We start from the raw sequence: 24,517 nt of genomic DNA, 5'->3' as shown, positions 1-24,517 counted from the left end.
TCCACAATCTCCACATCCTTCCTATAATGAGGCAACCAGAAATGCACACAATACCCCAAGTGCGTTCTGTCTAAAGTTTTATAGATTTCCTTACTCTTATACCCAACACCCCTACCAATGAAGGCAAGCATTCCATACGCCTTCTTTACCACCTTATCCACTTGCGTAGCCACTTTCAGTGAATTTTGGACCTGGACCCCAAGGTCAATCTGTACTTCAATGCTATTAAGGAGCCTACCATTAACTGTATACTTTCTCCTTTCATTTGACCTCCCAAAGTGCAACACTTCACACTTGCCCAGATTAAACTCCATCTGCCACTTCTCTGCCCATATCTGTAACTGATCTATACCCCACTGTATTCTTTGATGGTCCTTTACACTTTCCACAACTCCACCAATCTTGGTGTCAGCTGCAAACTTGCTAATCCACCCATTTACATTTTCATCCAAGTCATTGATATGTATCACAAACAGCAGAGGTCCCAGCACCGATCCTTGTGAAACACCACTGGTCATGGACAGAAAACAGCCTTCCACCCCGACTCTCTGTCTTCTATGGGCAAGCCAGTTCCGAATCCAAACTTGCAATTTACCCTGGATCCCGTGCATCTTTGTCTTCTGAATCAACCTACCCTGAGGGACCATGTCCTATCTCGTTGCTGTACACTGACTCATCACCACCCGTGAGTCATCCAAAATCGGCGAATTTATATATGGCATTGGAGCTGTGCTTAACCACACAGTCATGTGTGTATGGGGAGTAGAGCAGGGGGCTAAATATGCAGCCTTGAGGTACACCTGTGCTGATGGTCAGTGAGGAGATGTTGTTACCAATCCTCACTGATTGAGGTCTTCACTCTCCCTCCACACCCCTTCACTCTCCCTCCTCACCTCCTCCCTCTCCATTCACCTCCTCTTTCTCCATGCAAACAGCTCTCACTCTCCCTCTGAGCAGTCTCCATCCACAGCATCCTCACTCTGCATTCACACCTGCCCCCCCCACCCCCATCCCTTGTGCTTCCATCTACTTGTTTATTTTTAAGTAAGCAAAGAATTATGTATGTTTGATGGGAGGAAGAGTGAGGGTGTTTAAGGGAGAACAGTACAGCACAGGCAACAGGCCCTTCGGCACACCTTGTCTGTGCCAACCATGATGCCAATGCAAGGTGATCAGGGGATTTGACAGGAGGGTTTCGGGTGAATTCGTGCTCTGGTGGGGAATGCAGAGCAAGGGGACGAGGTCCTAAAATTGGAATTAAGGGGGATGTTAATGCAGGCAAAGACTTGAGAATGTACAGAACTTTTCCCACTAAGAAGGCTTGGGGTCAGCTCAGAGCCTTCAGCTGATAAATTTCTATTAAGTAAATATTGCAAAGAATATGGAACAAAGGTGGATAAATGAAGAAGAGGAGAAAATTAGCCTTAATCTTATTGGGACAACGAGAGTCAGAATAGCTTCCTCCTGTTCTCCTGGTTTTTCCAGGAAAATTACTGGCTAGTTCTTTCCTCAGCCTGTGTTTTCAAAGGCTTATTGAAGTGTCCCTCCTGTAGTAAGCTCAGCACCAGGCACCGATGAGCCCTGAGATGTAATAACCATGCCAGCAGATGCCTTTGAAACCTTTCCCCGCCTCCACCACACTGGGGTGAGTACAGGCAGTCCCTGGATTACAACAGGGTTCCACTCCTGAGAACCGTCTGTAACCTGAACTGTTCATAAGTCGGAAATGAACAGACACAGTGTGTGGGAGAGGATCGCAGAAACTGCTGTGACGGGAGAGCGAGCAGGTGAGGGAAGAGCGGCCGCCTGCCGATCTCACTGACTCGGTGAGTGAGGGAGTGAGTCTGCTCAGCGCTCCCAGCTCTGCCCGGCTCCACCCAGCCCCTGATTGTTGCAGTTTGTTTGTACGTACGGGTGTCCATAAGTTGGGCGTTTGTAACCTAGGGAGGGCCTGTAAAATAATGCTGACTCTTTGATTCTAATGCATTTGCTGGCAGCTTGTCGCATAAAGTGAGGGGTTTCAGTATCAGCTGTGGCTAGACGGGTAGCACCCAATTCCTCTGTATCAGAAGGATGCAAAATCCCACTCTCCAATATTCCCAGCACATTTTCCAGTGAATTACTGAAGGTGGAGGAACAGAGGTTGTGAAGTGTGAGGTTATTCGAGCTTCACCTACCCTCTCTGACGGGCTCTTTGTCATGTTGAATAATAGTCGATCTTTTAATCAACATCAGAAAAACTGTTTTAGGGTATCTTGCTTGTGCAAAATTTACCCATTATGTTTCCTACATTATAACATAACTATCCTTTAAAAACATTGGCTTACTTACCATTATGAGATGAATGGGTAGGAAGAGATTGTAAAGTGCTTTGGGACGTATCGAAGATGAACACAGAAGAGCAGGAGTAGCCTACTCGGCCCCTCAAACCTCCCTCACCATCCAGTATGATCTGCCCAGGCCTTAACTTCTCTGTGCCAGATCCACATCGCCTCATCCCCCGATCTTTTAAAACGATCTTTTACATCTACCTCTACTTCTAATGACCCAGCCTCCATAACTCTCTGGGGCAGAGAATTCCAAAGATTCACCACGCTCTGCGAGAAGGAATTTCTATGTATCTTGGTTTTACTTGACCAGCCCCTTATCTTGAAACTACATCCCCTTGTTTGAGATTCTCCCACAAGTGAAAACATCTCGGTCTACCCTGTTAAGCCTCCTTAGGATCTTATATGTTTCAGTCAGATCAGTTCTCCTAAACTCCAAGGAATACAGACCCAACCTGTCTCGTCTCTCTTGGTAGGGCAATCATCTCATCCCAGGAATTAGCCTGGTGATCCTCCTCTGGACTTCCTCCAATGCTACTACACCCTTTCTTAGGTAGGGGGACCAAAACTATGTGCAGTATTCTCGGTGTGGTCTCACCCACACGCTGCACAACTGTAACAAAATGTTATTGAAATGAAGGTTCTTTCTTGACTTTACTATACAATATTTAAGCTTCATCAGATGCAAATTAGATGCAAAAGAAATATTATAAAAACTTCCCTTGATTGGAACCCCATTCACCATCCTAAATGATCACTCCCTTCCAAAACAGACGTACTGTCTGCAAGATGCATGGCAATAACCTGTTGAGGTTTCTTCACAAAGCCACCTAAACAAGTGACCTTGGAGTTCAGGTACATGGTTCGCTGAAAGTGGTGTCACAGGTATACAGGGTGGTGAAGAAGGCTTATGGCATGCTGGCCTTCATCAATCAGGGCACTGAGTATAAAGGGTGGGAGGTTATGTTGCAGTTGTATAAGACATTGGTGAGGCCGCACTTGGAATATTGTGTTCAGTTTTGCCCACCCTGCTATGGGAAAGATGTTACTAAACTAGAAAGAGTGCAGAAAACATTTACAAGGGTGTTGCCAGGACTTGAGGGATTGAGTTATAGGAGAGGTTGGACAGGCTAGGACTTTTTTCTTTGGAATGTAGGAGACTGGGGGATGATCTTATAGATGTGCAGATAGGGCATGAGGGGTATAGATAGGGTGAAGGCACTCAGTCTTTTTTCCAGGTTTGGAGAATCTAGAACTAGAGGGCATAGGTTTAAGGTGAGAGGGGAGGGATTTAATAGGAACTTGAGGGGCAACTTTTTACACAGAGGGTGGTCCAGGGAATGAGCTGCCAGAGGAAGTGGTTGATGCAGGTATAACAACAACTTTTAAAAGACACTTGGACAGGTACACAAAAGGGTTAGCAGGATATGGGCCAAATGTGGGCAAATGGGACTAGTTTGGATGGGTGTCTTGGTTGGCATGGACCAGTTGGGCTGAAGGGCCTGTTTCCATGCTGTATGACACTATGAGTCTATAAACCCATGACCTCAACCATCTAGGAGGAAGGACAACTAGTTCATGGGAATGCTGTCACTTACAAGTTCATCTCTAAGTTGCACATTATCCTGATTTGGAAACATATTGCTGCTGCTTCATTGTTGCTGGTCAAAACCCTAGAGCTTTGAACCAATGTGATTACTGCAGCACAAGAGGATGTCTCACTAGCATCGTCCAACAGCAGTTAGGGATTGGTGGTAAATGTTGGCAATGCTGACATATTTAGGAAGAAAAGGCTACTGTAAATTTTCTCTGATTTAACTCATACACGAGAAGTAAGAGTGGGAGTAGGCCCTTCAACCCCTTGAGGCTGCTACACCATTCAACAAGATTGTGGCTGATCTTTTACCTCATACACCATTTTCCTGCACTAGCCCCATATCCCTTGATTTCCTTAATGTCTAGAGGTCTGTTATCTCTGTTTTGAGTGCCATCAGAGATTGACCTTCCAATGACCCTGCAGGGTAGACAATTCCAAAGTAGGGAATTCCTCCACTAGCCCCATATCCCTTGATTCCTTTAATGTCTAGAGGTCTGTCAATCTTTACTTTGTGTGATCACTGACTGGGTAGAGGGTAGAGAATTCCAAAGATTCATCACTCCTTTGAGTGAAGAAATTTCTTCTTGTTTTAATCCTAAATGGTTGACTCCTTATCCGGAGACTGTTAGTGCTTGTTCTAAGCCTTCCTGCAGCCATCCTATTGAGGTCTCTAATAATTTCGTATGTTCTTCTGAACTCTAGAGAACAGAGGTTTAGTCTTCTCAATCCCTCCTTGTATGATAGACCTGCCAAGCCAGGAACTAGCCTGGTACATGTCTTGCTGCACTCCCTCTATAGCAGTTATATTCTGCTTCAGGTAGAGACCAAAATTGGACACATTACTCCTGATTTGATCTCACAAACACCCTGCAGAATTGTAATAAGACATCTGTACCCAAATCCTCTCGCAAAAAAAAGGCAACAAACCATTTGCCTTCCTAAGCAGCCTACTGCACCTGCATGTCCTTTGTATACAAGGACACCCAGGATCCTTTGAACATCAATGTTTTGCAATCCCTCACCGTTTAAAAAAGACCACGGTACTTCTGTTTTTCTATGTAAGTGGATAACCTCAGATTTTTCAAATGTTGTCACCCACTCACTCAGCTTGTCTGTATCCCCTCAAAGCCTCACTGCATCCTCCTCACCACTCATATTCCCTCTTGGTTTAAAGTAGCTGGAATTCTCTAGGAGGCACGCAAATTTTGAAAGAATTAAAGAATGGGTGATATAGAGAAGATGTTTTTGAGGCAAATTCAAAACTAGGGAAATCACTGATAAATCCTGTCAGGAAGTGAAGAGGATCACATTTACCCCACGAGTGGTGTGAAGGGGGAGCTTGTTATAACTCAGAATGGTTAAAGTGGAGAATAATATGTATTTAAGGCAAAGCTGAATCAGTATATGAGAGGAAAAGGATATAGTGATAGAGTAAGATAGAGGGGTGGAAGGAAGTTCCTGCGCAGGATAAAAAAGACATCTTAGAGGGTGGCTTATTTGACCTGTTTCTGTACTCCTATTTCTATATGGTTCTATGATTAATGATTGCATGTTCTGTTTACCATGACACCCCTTTGTTAGCAGGAGATGTGCAGGAGATCAGGTGCTGGGAAGGAAAAGACACAGACAAAAATCACAGGGTCATCAGTGAAAAGCCGCTTAATTAATACCTTCCAGCCTGTGTCTTCTTGGTCCAGCAGCCATTGCAATGCTAATGAACCCAGCTGGTCTGCTGCCCCCGGAGACAGTCAGATGCGGTGGGAGGAGGGGATTTCTCTTGCCTGGACCCCAGCTGCTGATTGTCAATCTTGCCCAGAGGGATCAAGGAGGCTGTGCAAATCTGTAACAACATGTTACAAGAACTTTTGTTTCAGGCACTAATGTCTGTGCCAAGGACTGCAGTTAATTGTTTCATTGTGCTGCTCCAAATTTCCTGCTGTCATTGAAATACCCAGAATTTTCTATTGTAATCAGTGGGTATATATACTCGATTAAATAATGTATATATAGATACTCATTAAATATAAACACAATTAAACTATTAAACAGTGTAAGAAAACCCTCAATTAAATATTGTATTAAATGCTTTCATTAACTTGCATCAAAATGGTGTGCACAAGCTCAGTATTACATGGTTTGAATAAACTATTTGACAGTGTGCACAAACACTAATAAGTATGTTAAAAAGTACGTGCAAATTTTGTTAAGTGGCACACACAAACTGAGTACAATCTATTTTATATCCATATATCCATATATATATCCATATATATATTATATCCATATAGCATGATTCAAAACTACCAGTGATGCTTTGTAACTAATGAAGTACTTCTGAGGTGTACTCACTGCTATAATGAAGGAATGTGGCAGGCAATTTGCATGCAACCAAGGATTCCAATAACAATGTGATAATCAGCAGATTGCTTGATTTTGTGACGTTACTTGGTGGTTAGTTAGTGCCTTCACAGCAAGGATAAATCCCTGAAATAGTTTTATTTCAACCTTCACATCCATCTGAGAGAGCAGCCGGGACCTTGGTGTAATGTGTCATCAGAAAGAAGGCACCTTCATCATTGCACTGTATTGCAGCTTAATATGTCACTGAAACATCTGGTTAGATTTTTGGGCTTAAGTGCCCCGTGCAGGATTCGTAGCCAAGAGCAAGAGTGCTACCAACCAAGCCGCAGCCGCTTTGTACAATTGTGAATCTATATGTTGCATTTAATGTGCCTCACTGCTACACAGAAGTGTAATCAGACAGAAATAGACACCAGGGAAAATCAAAACAAACATCATATTGTTAACAGTGTAATACTAAGTGGGCAGGAGGTGGCCAGATGTTGCACCTTCTGCATCATGCAGACATGTTTTCAACAGGACTGTAGCTTCCTGTGTCTGTTTTGGATGAACAGTTCTCCAGAGATTTGGTGAGTTCAAGCAAACATAGGGATCCTGGGCTTCAACCTGTGGTGACGTATTGGTATAAGGAAGCTGCTCAATTTTCTTTGCATGGAAAAGGGTTCAGCTTCTGCTCTTCTATCCTCAACTCTATTGGCTCTGCTACCCAGTTCCTAATTTGCAATTAGTTCTATTACCATCACTCCTTTGTCTGTTTGCCTAGATTGGCTCCCATTTATGCAACAATAACCTTTAAAGATCTCATCCTTGTCTTCAATTCCCACCATGGCCTTGCCCTTTCAGACTCAACAGCTACCTTCAGTCCTATAATTTTATCTCGACCTTGCACTACTCCAAATTGGGTACATATGGAGCAATAGTGATTAGTAGACACGGCTATGTGTATTTATAGCATTTAATGGGCATTACCATGTACAGTGGAAGTGATTAATGGGTGCAGGTCAAGTAGAGTAATAATGATTAACATGCACTATTGTTTCATTTAATAATGATTAATGAAAACCACCTTGTAGAGCATGGGGAGTAAATCAGCATTGCAATGCGTATTTAGTGATTAATTGGCACTAGCACACACTCTAATTGTTGGTGAGACTGCACCTGGAATACTGTGTGCAGTTCTGGTCGCCACACTATAGGAAGGATGTGATTAAGCAGGAGAGGGTGCAGAAAAGGTTCACAAAGATGTTGCCAGGACTGGAGGGTTTGAGTTATGAGGAGAGACTGGATAGGCTGAAACTCTATTCCGTGGAGCGTAGGAGGCTGAGGGGTGACCTTATAAAGGTTTATAAAGTTATGAGGGGCATACATAAGGTGGATGGTCAGAGTATTTTTCCCAGGGTAGGGGAATCCAAAACTAGAGGGCATAGGTTTAAGGTGAGAGGGGAGAGATTTAAATGAGACCTGAGGGGCAGGTTTTTCATACAGAGAGTGGTGGTTATATGGAACGAGCTGTCAGAGGAAGTGGTCAAGGTGGGTACAATTACAGCATTTAAAAGGCATTTAGACAGGTACACGGATAGGAAAGGTTTAGAGGGATATGGGCCAAAAGTAGGCAAATGGTAGGCAACTCAGTCAGTAAATTGGGCTGAAGGGCCTGTTTCCGTGCTGTATAATTCTATGACTCTAATTGTGATTAACAGGCAGGGTCATATACAATAATATTCCATTAATCCTGTGATTAATGGGCAGAATAATATCATTTAATGGACACCACTGTGCGCAGTAATCTGCAGTTAGTTACTAATCAACAATGCTCTATATATTAGCAATGGATAACAGGATTACTAGGTTCATTACTTGTTATTAATGGGCACTGCAGTGACTAGCTGGTGATTAGTAGATATTGCTGTGCTCAATAAAAGTGATTGATGAGTAGAATTAGTATTTATTTAGTCACAGGATGTGGATGTCACTCACAATGCCAGCATTTATCCTTATCTTCCCCTGAACTAAGGAGGCAGTTATAAGTCAATCATGAGAAGGGAGTCTAAAGCCACATACAGGCCTAACTGGGTAAGGATGGGAGCTTTCCTTCCCTAAAGGAAGCTGATGAACTAGATAGGTTTGTACAACAGTCTGGTAGTTTCACAAATACCATTATTGATACCAGATTTACTTCCCGATTTTAAATAAGGGAATTCAAACTCATGTTTCGAGAACTATGGTCTTTGAACACTACAATGGTAACTTTAATCACTATTGTGCACAGTACTGGTGAATAAAGTCAATTGCTGTTTACAGTAATAATGATTAAGGAATATACCCATACACTGATAGAGTGCAATAGACTACTGTGTCATATTGAATGATACCTGGCACTGCTATATTTATTAATGAATTTGGCATGTATGGTCACAATAAATGGAAGCTGCTATGCTCTGTTAGAAATTAATGGGCATTGATGCATATAGGAATGGAGATTAAAGCATGTAAAGTTTTATGATTAAGAGGGTGTGCTATGTGCAGTAGTAGTGATAAATAGGTAGTGCTGTGTACAGTTATTAGTGGATAAAGCTGTGGGTATGAATCATCACAGTGATTGATGGCACTACTATGTACAGTGGTGGTGATTAATGGGCACAACTGTGTTCAATAAAAGTGATTATTGGGCACTGTATAGTAGTAATTATTGGGCAGTGTATGGTAAGATTAATTAATGAGCTTTGCTGTGGATTTTAATAGTGATCAGAGACACCATGCTGCACTGGTGATTGATGGACACCACTGTGGACAGTAAGAGTAACTACCAGGCACTGTGGAGATAACAGGAAAATCTGCCTAATAGTAGTGATTAGAGACACTGCACTGTAATGGTGATTGGGGCACTTCAGTGGAGAGTAAGAGAGGTTAATGGGTGCTGCTGTGTGCAGTAGTAGTAATAGTGATAACAGGGAAGGCACTGGCAAGTAATAGTGATTAAAGACACTGTGTTGTAATATTGGTTAATGGTCCAAAGTGCAATTAAAGGTGCTGCCCTGGACTAAGAGTGATTAATGGACACTGCTGTGTTCAGTAATAGTGATTTAATAGGCCCAGTAATGTACAGTAATGGTGATTAACAGGCAAAGTTAGGTGTAGTTATAGTGATAAAAGGCATAGCTGTGTACTGGTAATGTTGGGTACTATTGATTAATGGGTAAAGATGTGACTGTATAGAAATCATGACAAAAGGCAAAACTGTGCACTGCAGTACTAATTAATGGGCACTGCTATGTACAGCAGTAGTGGTTATGGACCTGATGTGTAGTGTATTAGTGATTAATGGAAACCACTTTGTACAGTAACTGATTAATTGATATGTTTGGTAATTGTGAATAATGCATGTTGTGTACAATCATACTGTTTAATGGGTACCACTGAGAGTAACGGGCAGTCGTGTGTTGTGCATTCATGATCAGTTAATTGTGCCTGTTGTGGAGATTAATAATGAAAAATAGCAATTACTGGTCCATTAATTAGTAGTGAATGATAGGTGCACCTTAGTAGCAGTGATTAATTTAGAGTCTTTACAAATATTTGTGGCTATTGAATACTGCAGTGTAGTGTAATGGTGATTGATGTGAATTGCCATATATAACGGTGGTGATTAGTGGGCACTGTCTTGTATAGTAATAGTGATTAATGTGCACAGTTGTACTGTGCCCATTATTTGTTGCTACTATGCATTGGGTGTGTCCTCTGTTGTGTACATTTAATACATGATCACACTGCTGTGATAGTGATTAACAAGCAGTGCTGTTTTGAACAGAGAACATTATAAACAGACCGGTGCAGAGGGGAAGGGAAGTGCTGTTTCTTGTCTCCAGTACTTGATCACGTTTGCCTCAAGCATACGTGGATCTGTAATGAAGGATGTAATAACCGCGCAGCCAGGTAAGAATAGTAGGACTGAGCAGTCAGCATGGGTTTATGAAAGGGAAATCATGTTTGACTGATCTGCTGGAGATCTTTGAGGATGTGCAGTAGAATAGATAAGGGGTAACCACAGTGGATGTGGTGTACTTAGGTTTCCAGAAGGCTTTCAATCAGATCAAATTAATGTTAAAATTTTGACAAAAAAAGTGAAAAGTAAATAATAGTTTAAATTCTCATTTTTCTGGTTGTGTATCTGAATTGCAGAAGGTTGTGGTTTGGAGTGAGTGAGCTGCCTATCCTAACTCTGATGACACTAAAGGAAGGAGAAGAATATCTGTGTGGTGTGTTCCTGACACCCAACACACCTCACAGAGAGGCGCAGCATCACAACAAGGTTGCCGTGATTGATTGTATAATGAGATAGAAAACGAAGAAACTCATCCCATCCAAGAGGGACAATGAAGTCCAGATGAAGGATCTTGACCCGAAAAGTTGACTGTTCATTCCCCTCCACCGACGCTGCTTGACTTGCAGAGTTCCTCAAGCATTTTGTGTGTTGCTCCAGGTTCCAGCATCTGCAGTCTCTTGTGTCTCCATGTAGCGAAGCCAGGTTGGTTTTAATGGGTAGTTTAATTTCCAGATAGCTTGGAATAAGCACTCAAGTTCATATCTTAAAAAGTAATGAATTTCTGGGATCCACAGTGACTTGGCCATTTGGATTCAGAATTGGCTTGGAGAAGACAGAGGGTAGTGGTCGATGGGACACTCTGGAGGTCCGTGATTAGTGGTGTTCTGCAGGGATCTGTACTGGGACCTCTGCTGTTTGTGATATATATAAATGACCTGGATGAAAACGTGGATAGTGGGTTAGTAAGTTCGCAGATGATACGAAGATTGGCAGTGTTGTGGATAGTGTAGAAGACTGGCAAAGGAAACAGCAGGACATGGATCATTTGCAGATATGGTGGAGAAATGGCAGATGGAGTTTAATCTGGCCAAGTGTGAGGTATTGCACTTTGGTAGATCTGATGTAAAGGGACAGTACACAGTTAATGGAAAGACCCTTAACAGTTTTGATGTACAGAGGGATCTTTTGAGTCCAAATCCATAGCTTCCTGAAAGTGGTTGCACAGGTTGATAGGGTGGTAAAGAAGGCATATGGCATACTTGCCTTTATTAGTCAAGGCATTAAGTTTAAGAGTCAGGAAGTTTATGTTGCAGCTAGAGTATTGCATTCAATTCTGGTCACCCCATTACAGGAAGGTTGTGGAGGCTTTGGAGAGGTTTACCAGGATGCTGCCTGGATTAGAGGGCATGTGCTCTATGGAGAGGTTGGACAAACTTGGGTTGTTTTCTCTTCAGCGGTGGAAGCTGAGGGGAGGTCTGACAGAAGTTTGTAAGATTATGAGAAGCAAGAACAACCTGTATCTTTTTCCCAGGGTCGAAATGTCTAATACTAGGGGACATGCATTTAAGGTGAGAGGGAGTAAACTCAAAGGAGATGTGCGGGGCAAGTTTTTTTTTACACAAAAGTGGTGGGTGCTTGGAATGGGCTGCCAGGGGCAGTAGTGGAGGCAGAGGCATTTAAGAGGCTCTTAGATAGGCAAGTGAATATGCAGAGAATGGAGGGATATGGATATTGTATAGGCAGAAGAGATTAGTTAGGCGTTTAATTAATTCAGCACAACATCGTGAGCTGAAGGGCCTGTTCCTGTGCTGTACTGTTCTGTTTTCTATATTCTGAAGTTTTCAGGATATTATTCAGCAACAATATGCACTAGGAGCAGCAAGGGTGGCCAACCATAGTGTAGAGCAGTAAGCCACATACTGTATTGTTGAAGCACAGATCATACAAGAACAACAAAAATATTATTGAAGCCAATGTTTAAATGGGAGATTAGTTTCCAAGATTCTAGATTTTAGAGAATTATATCATTGTTGAGGTGTAGGGGAGACCATTTAGCCCATCGATTTAATACCAGTTGTTTGTAGAAGAATCCAGTTAAGCCCATGCTCTTGCTCTTTTCCCATAGCTCTGCAAATTATTTTCCCTATCCACCTTCCTCTTGAAAGCCCTGATCAAAGGGACATGTGGAACTGATCTTTCGAGAGAGATCATATGCGATCTCTGTATAAAACATTTTTTCTCACATCCTCCCTATACCTTTCGCTCATCACTTTGAGTCTGTCTCTCCTAGTTCTTGAACTACCAGTTAATGGGAGCGGTTTTCTTTTATATGCCTTTCCTAAACTAGTCACGATCTTGTGCACCACTAGCAAATCTCCTTTTAACCTTCTTTACTACAACAAAAACTACCCTAGCTTTTCCAGTCTAACTTTTTAGCTCAATTCATGCCAGTAAATCTCTTCTGCTCCCTCACTAATGCGAGGTGCCCAGACTGAATGCAGTACTCCAATTAAAGCCTAACCAGTCTTTATGAAACTTCAAATAACTTCCCTGCTTTTATATCTTATCTTGCTTTCTTTTATGAACCCCAGATCCCCGTATACTTTTACTAGCTACTTTCTCAATGAGTGTGGCACTTTCAGGAATTTATACACCTGGACCATACTCCTGCACACCCTTTAGAACTGTGCCATTTAGTCCACATTGTTGGATTTGGTTAAACTTTGACTAATACTTCACTCTGTATTAAACTTCATCTGCCTTATTTCCATTCACTGTCACCAGTTGCATCCTCTTGCTGTCTATTATTTGCCTCCTCAGCACACCCCTGAGTCTTGTTACATCTGCACATTCTGAAATGTTGCCCTGCATGTCCATATCCAGGTCATTAATATGTATAACGGAATAGCAGGGGTCCTGGCTCTGGACCCGGTGGAGGACAACCACTGTCTGACTACCATCTGCCGATCTGAGAAACAACATTTTACAACACTTTCTGCTTTCTGTCCTTAAGCCATTTTTTCTATTCTGGCAGCCAGTGACCTAACCTTTACTGAATTGCGCTGGTTCAGCTTTACTAGCACAAACTTCACAAAGAGCTGATTGTTTTTTTTCTTTATTATTTCTAAAAGCTTCCCCTTCACTGAGGTTAACTGATGGGCCTGTAGTTTCCTGGCATGCCATTATAGCCCTTTCTGATCTAGGATATTACATTTGCTATTCTCCAGTCCTCTGGCACCTTTCCTCCACCTAGGAAGGAATGGAAGACTCCGGTGAGCTCTTTTGCAATCTTCAGCCCCAGTTCCCTCAGTAGCCTAGAATGTATCCCATTTGGTCTTGGTCTTCCTCCTTATCAATTTTCCTGTTCTCCATTACTTCTATACCACCACTGCTGAGAGTTTGGTAACATTCTCTTGTCATAAACTAGTACTAAGTGCTCATCAATATTCTAGCCTTGCCCTCTGTCTCTATACACACATCCTTATTGGTCCTCAGCCCACCCCACTTCTTCCTAATGTCCGCTGAGTATTTACATACTTATAGAAAACATTGTTCCATTCATGCAGTCAATGACCCTTTTCCATTGGTCTTTGTATTCTCACATTCTTGTTTTACCAATTTCATTTCCCTGTTCATCTTCCCTTTCAGTTTACTAGACAGCCTGATTCTCAGCTTATTTATTCACTGAAATGCATAATTTACTCTTTTTTATTATACTCTCTCTCTCCTTTGTCATCTAGGGAGCTCTGGCTTTGGTTTCCCTGCCTTTCCGCTCTATGGGAATGTATCTAACCCGTATCTGAAACATCTCCTGTTTATAATAGTTCTAACAGCCAATCTTTGGTTCCACACTGCACTAGCCAGATCTTCTCATCCCTTTAAAATTATGCAGTTCTGCTCTAGATGTCTCCTTGCTCTCTCAGTTATCAACCTAAGCTTTACAAAAATTCTTTCAACAGGTTCACAGTGAAGAAAATATGGCTGAAGTGTTGTATGTGGACTTTCAAAAGTATTTTGATCAACCCCACATTAAAGGCTTGTTATTAAGATTACAGACATGCATACAAATTAGGAGCAGGAGTAGATCACTTGGCCCCTTAAGACAGCTCTTTCATTCAATAAAATCGTGGTTGATCCAGCTGAAAACTCAGCTCCACATTGCTGATTCTTCCACATCCTCTCCAAGACTTGACAGGTTCTTTATAAGTTTCCAAAACATCACTTTTCACACCTATGTTTGATATTTTGATATCCAGCACATTCCCAGTATCAGTCTGGTGAACCTTCCCTGAAATGAAGTCCATGGAATAAAAGAAGCAATCGCAGCATTGATACAAAAATGGTGAAGAGGCAGGAAATTGAGAAGCAATAGACGGTTGCTTTTCAGACTGGTGACAAGTGTAGAGAGGAGCTCTTCAAGGATGTAACTAGGAACACTGCTTTCTGTAATGTACATGAAAGATGGATTTAAGTGCATGGACACTATGTGCAAATTTGCAGGCAACAAAGGAACTGTAGTGAATTGTAAGGTGGATAGCAATGGACTTCCAAGAGGTTATAGATGAACGAAGGAATGAGCAAAGAGGTGCCAAATGAAATCCAATGCTAAAAAAATATGAACTGTAACATTTTAGAACAAAGAGCAGCAATACAAGAGGGCACAGCTCAAAGAGGGAACATTAACAGAGAGAGCTTGGGGGGCTTTGAACATAATGTTGAAAATGGCAGGGCAGAACAAAAATGGGATTTTGACTCATAAAATGGAGGCGGGTGCAAAGAGAAGGAAATCACGAACTTCTATAAAATGCTCGTTTGCCCACAACTCAAGCATTGATTCCAGTTTTGGGCACAACTCTTTCGGAAAGGTATGAAGGCTCTAGAAGATGCACAAGGCATTTTCTAGAATAATTTCAGGAATGAGGATACATTGTTACTTGGATAGACTGGAGAAGCTGGGGTTGTTCTTCTTGGAACAGAGGAAGTTGAGAGGGGATCTGATAGAGGTTGTTAAAATCATTAAGGGCATAGACAGAGCAGATCAAAAAAACTACATGCAAAAAATGTGAGACTGTCTAATAGGGAAAAAACAACAGGGGTAATTTTTAAACGATACGAGACTGAAAAGTGCTGGTGTTGAGAGGGATCTGGGTGTGCTTATACACAAATTACTGAAAGATACTATGCAAGTTCAGTAAGCAATTAGGAAGGCAGATGGTATTGTTATGATAACAGGATTTGAGTACAAGTGATGTCTTGCTCCAATTACATTTGGGCCCACTGAGGTCATATCCGGAACACTGTGAACAGGTCTGGTCTCCCTTTCTAAGACGCCCTTGCAATGGAGGGATTACAGCAAAGGTTCACCTGATTCATTCCTGGGATGGCAGGCTTGTATGAGCAGAGATTAGCAGATTTGTGCCTAGACTCCAGAGTTTAGAAGAATGAGATTAACTCATTGAGACAAAGAATTCTCATGAAGCTTGGGTAAATGTAGGGATGGTTTCTCCTGGCTGGGGTGTCTAGAATCAGGGATTAGAGTCTCAAATTGAGCAAATAGCCAGAAAAGAAAGCAGAGGAATATGATCATGCACAGTTTATTTGTAAATCACATCATCGTTTATATGAAAATCAGAAAACACAAAGTAATTTGTAAAGATTTGCATTTATATAGCACCTTTCACCAATTTAAAAACAACCAAAAGCGCTTTATGGCCAATGAGGTACTTTTGAACTGCAGTTGCTGTTGTAATGTAGGAATTATGGCATGCAATGTGTGCACAGCAAGATCCCAAAACAACAATGCAACGATGACCAGAAAATTGGGTTTATTCCCCCACGAAGGAATAAAACTGGCCGGGCTGCCATGGTTCATTTCTCCCCTGTTCTTCAGAACAGTGCAGTGGGATCTTGTATCTTTATCTATCCAAAAGGACAGATAGGACCTCATTTTGATGTTTCCCCTGAAAGGTGGCTTGTGGACAGCGTGTTCCTCCCTCAGTATTGCACTGGTTTCAGGTCTTATAGAGTGGAACTCAATTGCATAGCCTTACCAGTGAGCAATAACTGACAGCTATGTAACAGAGAAGGCCAACAAGTACAAATTAGTCAAGCCCTAGTGGATGATGATGGTTTGAGAATTGTTAGTAGACCCTCCCAAAAAAGCAATTGGTTGAGGGCAAATACTGATCAAGCCTAAAGCGCGCACACGTCAGAATGACTGATGGCTATCTCTATTCCGTCAAATTCCTTTCATGCAAAGTGGTGTCGGGTGTGCAGATGCTGCTGCCTCCTCACGGTCTAAGTGAGCAACCAAATCTCCAACTGGCATTAGGAATCTATAGAGGGTCGGTGTTACTGGTCAGTACTTCATTCTTGTGAAACTTCTATCAATTCCTGAACTGAGATTCAGCAGGATAACATCAAACCATAAGTACAATAGTCTGATTTGAACATTTGATCCAGAGATATCTGGAACATCTCAACATCATATCGGCCAGTTTGGAACAGCAAAATATTTTCAATGATTTAAATATTCCTGTTATTACATAACTGCCTTAATAAGTCTTTCTTTTAAAAACATCTGAACATGTCTCATACTAGTACTGTATTGGAAAAATTAAAAATTTTCACCTATTTCTTGGTTTAAAAAAATAACTAGCAGCAGGAGCCTGTTAGGCCTTTAGGTCTGTTCCACTGTTCAATTAGACGATGGTTGTTGAGCATTTCTTTTCCATCGACCCAAATTACTTCACAGCCCTACCTAACAAGCCCACCGATGTCAGTTATGGCATTTTCAACTACCTCAAACTGTTGAGGCCGGAGCATAGCCCTGGATTTCCTCTACACTGACCTTACCTGTCGCCCTTGGCCTGGGACATTTTAACAATGAAAATGTCTGGTGCACGAGGTCCTGAAACCCAAAATGGCCATGCACCCACTGCTGCTGTAGCCACAAGTGTACAAGCATTTCCAGGCAGTGTCCTCCTATCAAGTTCTTCAACATTTCAAAGAGCTTGATCAGATTTATCTTTAGTCTAACTAATTAAAACTCTCCTTCAGATTCTTTATCTTCTCCCCAACCTCCAATTCAATTATTGTTCCTTTTGCTGCAGCTACCCAGCCTCTGATTATCTGCTGGATGAGCCCAATCTCAATGGGGTTTACAGACAGCTGGGTACGTTCACACCTGCAGCACTACAGGCTGACAGTCTGCAGTGGGCAGCCTGTCTGGCTCCTTTTCCCTCAAAGTCCCAGGGCACAGGCAAATATCAGCTTTTCTAATGTTATGCTGATATAAGCTCACTGCCTAACCTGCAACAGTTCATCTCTGCACAGGGTTTAGAGGAGGGGGAGTGCTGTTCAGACTTTGTGTAAATTATTCACAGAGAGAAAGGGAAGCCTACAGACCCAACTGGTTTTTATAAGAAAATGAAGGGTTCATTATGTGGCATTTACTAGCCAGTGGAATTGTTACCTCTGGCTGTCTCCTATGGGGAGAAAGGAGACTCCGGCACTATGTGACAGCCAAAAGACACCAGCTTAGTTTGGAATAAGTACTGTAGAGTAGCAAATATGGCACCATCATCAGTGCAAATTGAAGGTACAATGTGCATGTGCCACAGAGAGATAAAATTTAACAGTAAGAACATCTTGACAGTGACAATTGCAGAGCATCGACAGTGTAAAGGTTTGCTTTGAACTATTCTGTGTTAATCCACTTTCATCTAAAGAACTGCTCTGGGAAGCAATACAACAGAGGCACCTATGACCTATCTGAACTTGTAGGAAAGATGGTTTTGTGGTGGGGATGATGAAGGACAACAAAAAGAGTTGGTTGAGGTTACCAAGGAGTAACTTATTGAAAATTGACACTTTACTGACAATATTTACTTGAATTCTTATGAGCATAGGATATTCCATCTGCACATTTTGGGGACTCTTCCTTCCCTCCTATCTCACCCCCATATTCCATTCCACATAATTTTAAAAGAATGTGCTCTATGGGAATTTTGTTGCTGTTCAAATGTATGGGAGTCAGGCAATACATTTAACACAATCACATGCCAATGCAGATAAATGCCACAGTGCACAGAAGCCCAAGAACAAGAAGTACTTTTAATACGACTCTTGAATAGCATTTATCCAAGCCCAAGGTGGTTCCACAGTTGTGAACTCATTACCCATTCAGCCTGTGCATAGTGAGACAAGCAGGGGTGGGTCAGCCACTACACAAATGTGAGACTGTTGCAGACAGTCCCAAGTTCTTCAGTCCTGATGCCCGAAACTAAAAACTAATGGGCTGCACCATACTAGTCCAACACCTGGTCCTCAGTGGCTACCTGTGACCCCATCATACATTTTGTTCCCTCATAGCACCCAAGGAAACATTTCCCCAAGAGGAGCAGTTAATGCTAGGAGTTTCTGCGCTGTGAATTCTCACAGAATTTACTGGACATGATCTAAACCTAATCACGGATTCCTCTCTCCTCTACTGAAAGCTGATGGGGTCGGGGAAATCAGAGAGATAACAGTGACCATGGCTTTCAGTAGATGAATAACTGTTGTTTGTTGCACAAGTTGTTTAACTACTGAAAGCACCACAGCCCAGCACAATCCTGGCCATACCTTTGATCTGCACATACTCCAGATGAAAGCAGGAATTTGGTCTTGATTTTACTGATCCTGTGACCAATTGCGATTAGCTGACTCTGGACAGATCAATAAAACTGGGGTCTTGTGGTTTGCTTGGCCAGCAGTGTACCCGGCAGCCTTCTTTACACACCCAAACCATCAAGGGCACTGTGCAGGAGAAATATGAACTTACTAGGAAGTCAAAGGCCCTGAAACCCTCTTTCCCAAGTCCAAGGAAAACAATATTCTTCTATCCTGTGGGGAACAGTGTTAGGTGCAACCCTGTACTTCCAACGTTCATATGGCCCTGCTTAAATCCCTCAGCATTTCTGTGAATGAACAATTTAAAAATAAATCAAGAGACATTCAGTGGTGACCCCGAAGGTGAAAAATACAACAGTGATTGCTAGGAAGATGGATGGGGTGCAGAAACTCTTCATACTCAGCAACCAAAGGCCCAGGGCCCGGCCAACCCAGATTGTAGCACCAGAGAGTGGCAGGCTCCTCTTCTGTCCTCCCTCTTACCACTCCCTCCTCCTCTATTCATCTCTTGCACAAACAGTTCAGGTCAGAGACTACTGACTTAGAGAGCAAAGAACAATATCAGCACCACAACCAGGATGATCAGTAAAACGATGATTCCACACCACTGCCGTCGATCTGAGGAATGAAAGAAAAAGAAAAGCTTAATAAAAATATATCTTGTTTTCCTTCTCTATGTTGACTTCTCGGGAAGTTGGCCCAGTTTATGGCAGGTACAAAGAATGCATAATACAGAAGGCAAGTCTTTTTATAGATAACACTCAGTCTGTGTTGTTTCCTCATTTGGTTTTGATTGTGTGGAGAGTGATTTTTCAAACTCTTTCCCCCTCATCAGCCTGGGTTTGTTGTTTGGCTGCTTCCAGGCAAAGCCAAGCAGGAGAAGGAACTGTTTGGTCACAATGCTCCAAGCTCTCGCACTGAGAAGACTGGAGAATAGCCATTGATGTTACTTTCTGTAAGAACGGCAACAGGGACAAACCAGGAAATTATGGGCCAGAGAGCCTTGCATCAGTGGTAAGGAAATTTTTGGAGAGGATTCTCAGGGCCTGGATTTACTCACATTTGGAAAAGCATTGACTTATGAGGGATAGTCAGCATGGCGAGGGAAGTCATATCTTATAAATTTGACTGAGTTTTTTTTGAGGAGGTAACAAAGATGACTGATGAGGGTAGGGCAGTGGATGTTGTATACATGGACTTTAGTGAGCATCTGACAAGGTCCCTCATGGTAGGTTGGTCCAAAAGAGTAAGGCACATAGGATCCACAGTGAGCTGGTAGATAAGGATCCAAAATTGGCTCGGTCATAGAAGACTGAGGGAAGTGGCACCAGACTGTTTTTCTAACTGGAGATGTGACCAGTGGTGTCCCACAAGGATCAGAGCTGAGACCTCAGTTGTTTGTAACATAGTTTAATGATCTGGATGAAAATGTTGGTGGTCTGCAGATGACATGAAAACTGGATTTATAGCAAGGAAGGTTGTCAAAGGATACAGCAGGACAGATCAGTTGGAAATTTGGGCACAGAAATGACAGTTGGAGTTTTGGATGTCAAATGCAAGAGGAGAGTATAAAGTAAATGGCAGGACCCTTATAAGCATTGATGTACAGAGGGATCTTGGGGTGCAAGTCCATAGCTCCCTGAAAGTGGCAACAAGCTGCTGGGTAAAGAAGGTGTACAGCATGCTTGCCTTCATCAGTTGTGGCATTGAGTATAAAAGTTGGGAAGTCATATTGGAGCTGTATAAAATTTTGATTAGGCTAAAGATTCTGGTTGCCACACTATGAGGAGGATGTGGAGGCTTTGGAAAGGGTGCAGGTGAGATTTACCAGGATGTTGCCTGGAGTGGATATATTAGCAATAAGAAGTTGGACAAACTTGGACTGTTTTCTCTAGAGCATTGGAGGCTGAAGGGAATATAAAATTATAAGAGGCACAGATAGGGTAGAGTCTTTTTCCAGGGTGGAAATGTCAAATAGCAGAGGGATGCATTTAAAGTGAGAGGGGAAAAGTTTAAAGGAGATTTGTGAAGCAAGTTTTTTTTAATTATACTCCGAGAGTGGTAGGTGCCTGGAAATGCATTGCCAGGGGAAGTGGTACAAACAGATATGATAGCAACAGTTAAGAGGTGTTTAGACAGACACGTGAACAAGCAGGGAATGGAGGTGTACAGAACACGTGCAGACAGATGGGATTAGACAGACTGGCATCATGGTCAGCACAGACATGGTGGGCTGAAGGGCCTGTTCCTTTGCTGTACTGTTCTATGTTCCTCCTTGTGAGCTTCCATCATTATAACTTCATCTTCCTGCCCTGTGTAAACAGAGCTCGAAATGTGCCTTTTGTCTGCTGACAAGCGTGCAGGTAGTCAGAGCCAATGAAGACCCATCTTACCCACAGTGGCCATTGTTAACTAAGACTCAGTGGCTGCATTTTGCCCAAGTGAAAAAACAAGTCCCAGAGGTTTGTGCATTGCAATGCAATATGGAAGGACGGCTGCACTGAAGGAGGTACCACCACTGGGATTAGACTGTAGGCTGAGGCATGGACATAAAAGAATCCCATTTCAGAGGAGCAAGGGATTTCTTCCTGGTGCTCCGATGCTAATATTTATCTCAACCAACATCTAAAAATAATTTGTGCTATGTTTGCATATTGTTGATGGTGAGATATCACTGCCTGAGTTGCCCACTGTGTTTCCTATTTAACACTTCCAAAATACTTTTTGTGCAAGGGCAATCCAAGATCATGAAACGCACTGAGCATATACAAGGTCTTCCTCTGTAACCCGTCAAAGAAGAGTCTGCATTGATGTAATCTCCTCTTGTTGGGAGGTCACATGAGGACGAGAGGAGATGCAAGGAGTGAACAGCAAAGATAAAACACAACAAAGATAAGTGAAGCAAACACTTTGCACTGTGTAATAATGGGCATCAGCACCACCACTTTTAAATAAACCCCAACAAGAATACCCTCCCGAATACTGATACATTGAGGCCTATTCTATGAGAGAACAAGGCAGTGAAAGGAATCAGTGCCAGGGGTCACGGATAACTGCATCTGTCCGCTCAGCACACTACATATCATGGTCACTGGTTAGTTCTGTTCTGTAGTAATGCTCATGCAGCAGGTATTGGTCATCTTCAAATAAAAACACTCTCAAAATGCATTTCTTCATGAGTGCCTCAACATTCAGACACAACCAGGCTTCCAGTTACTTCAAGTGTTACCAGCTGGCTTGGAACAGGCATCATGAAAGCCTGGTTCATTTGCTGGTAGGGCCAGAGAGTGTGTCAGGAAGGGCACTGCCAGAGGGGTTATGTGCAGCCTCTGTTACCTAGGCTAGTGAGCAAGATCACGGAACAAAAACTATAACTGGCTATAACTTAGTTATTTCCTAAATTGCTTCTGGCAAGAATTACCTTCTTTTCAGGGCGACCTGGCCTGGATGGACAACTCTCCATGCCAGAATATCCAGGACACTCCCTGTTTAGACTCACCACTTTGTCAGGAGAGCCATGGTCTGCATAAACATGCTCTTAGTACAGAGTGATGACGTTAGTCCTGGTACAACACTATCTGAGGCCTGTCCCGCCACATACATGCACCGATCACACAATGTAGCCCACACAGGAAGCCAGGGCTGAAAGCAGGAAGCAGCCTATGTTATTCAAAGGGATCCTTAATTACTTGCAGGTTTGCTGGAGCCAGACATGGAAGAATGTTTTTTTAAACGCACTGTGGACTAACCTTTGGATCCGTGAGAATTGAAAAATTTGACTGTCATTAGTGAAGACCTCGACACTCCAGCATTACAAGATCATTACATCTGCTGTCTACGACCCAGACAACCCCTCAGCGCAGGAGTTTGAAGATAGAGTAGCCCAGGAATAATGCTCTACAACTACAGCGGCATGCAAAAGTTTGGGCACCCCTGGTCAAAATTTCTGTTACTGTGAATAGCTAAGCGAGTAAAAGATGACACATGTCCTTAATATTGTAAGCAAGATTACTTTTTTATTTCCATCTTTTACAGTTTCAAAATAACAAAGAAAGAAAAGGGCCCAAAGCAAAAGTTTAGGCACCCTGCATAGTCAGTACTTGGTAACACCCCCTTTGGCAAGTATCACAGCTTGTAAACACTTTCTGAAGCCAGCTAAGAGTCTTTCAATTCTTGTTTGAGGGATTTTCACCCATTCTTCCTTGCAAAAGGCTTCTAGTTCTGTGAGGTTCTTGGGCTGTCTTGCATGCACTGCTCTTTTGAGGTCTATCCACAGATTTTCGATGATGTTTAGGTCGGGGGACTGTGAGAGCCATGGCAGAACCTTCAGCTTGTGCCTCTTGAGGTAGTCCATTGTGGATTTTGAGGTGTGTTTAGGATCATTATCCTGTTGTAGAAGCCATCCTCTTCATCTTCAGCTTTTTTTTTACAGAACGGTGCGATGTTTGCTCCCAGAATTTGCTGGTATTTAATTGAACTCATTCTTCCCTCTACCAGTGAAATGTTCCCTGAGCCACTGGCTGCAACACAAGCCCAAAGCATAATTGATCTACCTCCGTGCTTAGCAGTTGGAGAGGTGTTCTTTTCATGAAATTTTGCACCCTTTTTTCTCCAAACATACCTTTGCTCATTGTGGCCAAAAAGTTCTATGTTAACTTCATCAGTCCACAGGACTTGTTTCCAAAATGCATCAGGCTTTTTTTAGATGTTCCTTTGCAAACTTCTGATGCTGAAGTTTGTGGTGAGGACGCAGGAAAGTTTGGAGAAAAAAGGGTGCAGAATTTCATTCTGGATAGACCTCAAAAGAGCAGTGCATGCAAGACAGCCCAAGAATCTCACAGAACTAGAAGCCTTTTGCAAGGAAGAATGGGCGAAAATCCCCCAAACAAGAATTGAAAGACTCTTAGCTGGCTACAGAAAGTGTTTACAAGCTGTGATACTTGCCAAAAGGGGTGTTACTAAGTATTGACCATGCAGGGTGCGCAAACTTTTGCTTTGGGCCCTTTTCCTTTTTTGTTATTTTGAAACTGTAAAAGGTGGAAATAAAAAAAGTAATCTTGCTTAAAATATTAAAGGAATGTCACCTTTAGCTTTATGCCTTTTGGAAATCAGGTCATCTTTTACTCGCTTAGCTATTCACAGTAACAGAAATTTTGACCAGGGGTGCCCAAACTTTTGCATGCCACTGTACATGCAGAAGTGAAGATCTGTGAGCACCATTCCTGGACTGCTCCATCTGTGGAGATCAGGGTCAGGAAGGTCCTGCATCTTGTGGCCTCAGGACTTTTCCAAGCAGTGGCCAGAGATTGATGCCACATCTTGCAGCATTAGCACCTTCAAGTAAACTCGCGACCCAAGGGGAAGGAAATTCATATCCTGCAGCAGGCAGCAATGATCACCGATCTGTTGAGATCGATCATTTGTTCTGTGTGTGGGTGGCACTAAGGGGTACACATGTGAACCATGAGTTATTCATCAACAGAAATGCTCTAAACTAACTGAACCTGCAATGGCCTGTCACCACAGTTAACTGATCCTAGTGATTAATTCTGTGCACCCAAGAAGCTCACACGAATCATTCATTCAGGGCAATATACCATGCACTCACCCCCCTCCCCCAACACAGCCACCATGTTGGATGAGTGGATGGCTCCTGGGGGAGGGGGGGGGGGGGAGAGAGTACAACAACAACCCCCTGTACCAATGGATCCTCTCTCCTGTCCAGACTCCTGTTAG

At 42.6% G+C, this 24,517-nt stretch overlaps 1 protein-coding gene across 1 annotated transcript in view; it reads right to left on the bottom strand.

The window, feature by feature from the left end:
- Positions 1–15,692: 15,692 nt before the first annotated feature.
- Positions 15,693–24,517, bottom strand: part of LOC127567925 (syntaxin-6-like) — a 30,616-nt gene continuing 21,791 nt past the window's right edge. Inside the window, exon 8 of the mRNA XM_052011137.1 lies at positions 15,693–19,399. Coding sequence (XP_051867097.1) covers positions 19,323–19,399 — 77 coding nt within the window. The 3' untranslated portion in view covers positions 15,693–19,322. The remainder of the gene's footprint in view (positions 19,400–24,517) is intronic.

This window comes from Pristis pectinata, chromosome 3, assembly GCF_009764475.1.
Source record: "Pristis pectinata isolate sPriPec2 chromosome 3, sPriPec2.1.pri, whole genome shotgun sequence".
Taxonomy (NCBI): Eukaryota; Metazoa; Chordata; class Chondrichthyes; order Rhinopristiformes; family Pristidae; genus Pristis; species Pristis pectinata.
The sequence above is the reverse complement of the archived record's forward strand: the minus strand, read 5'-3'. Positions and strand labels throughout refer to the sequence as shown.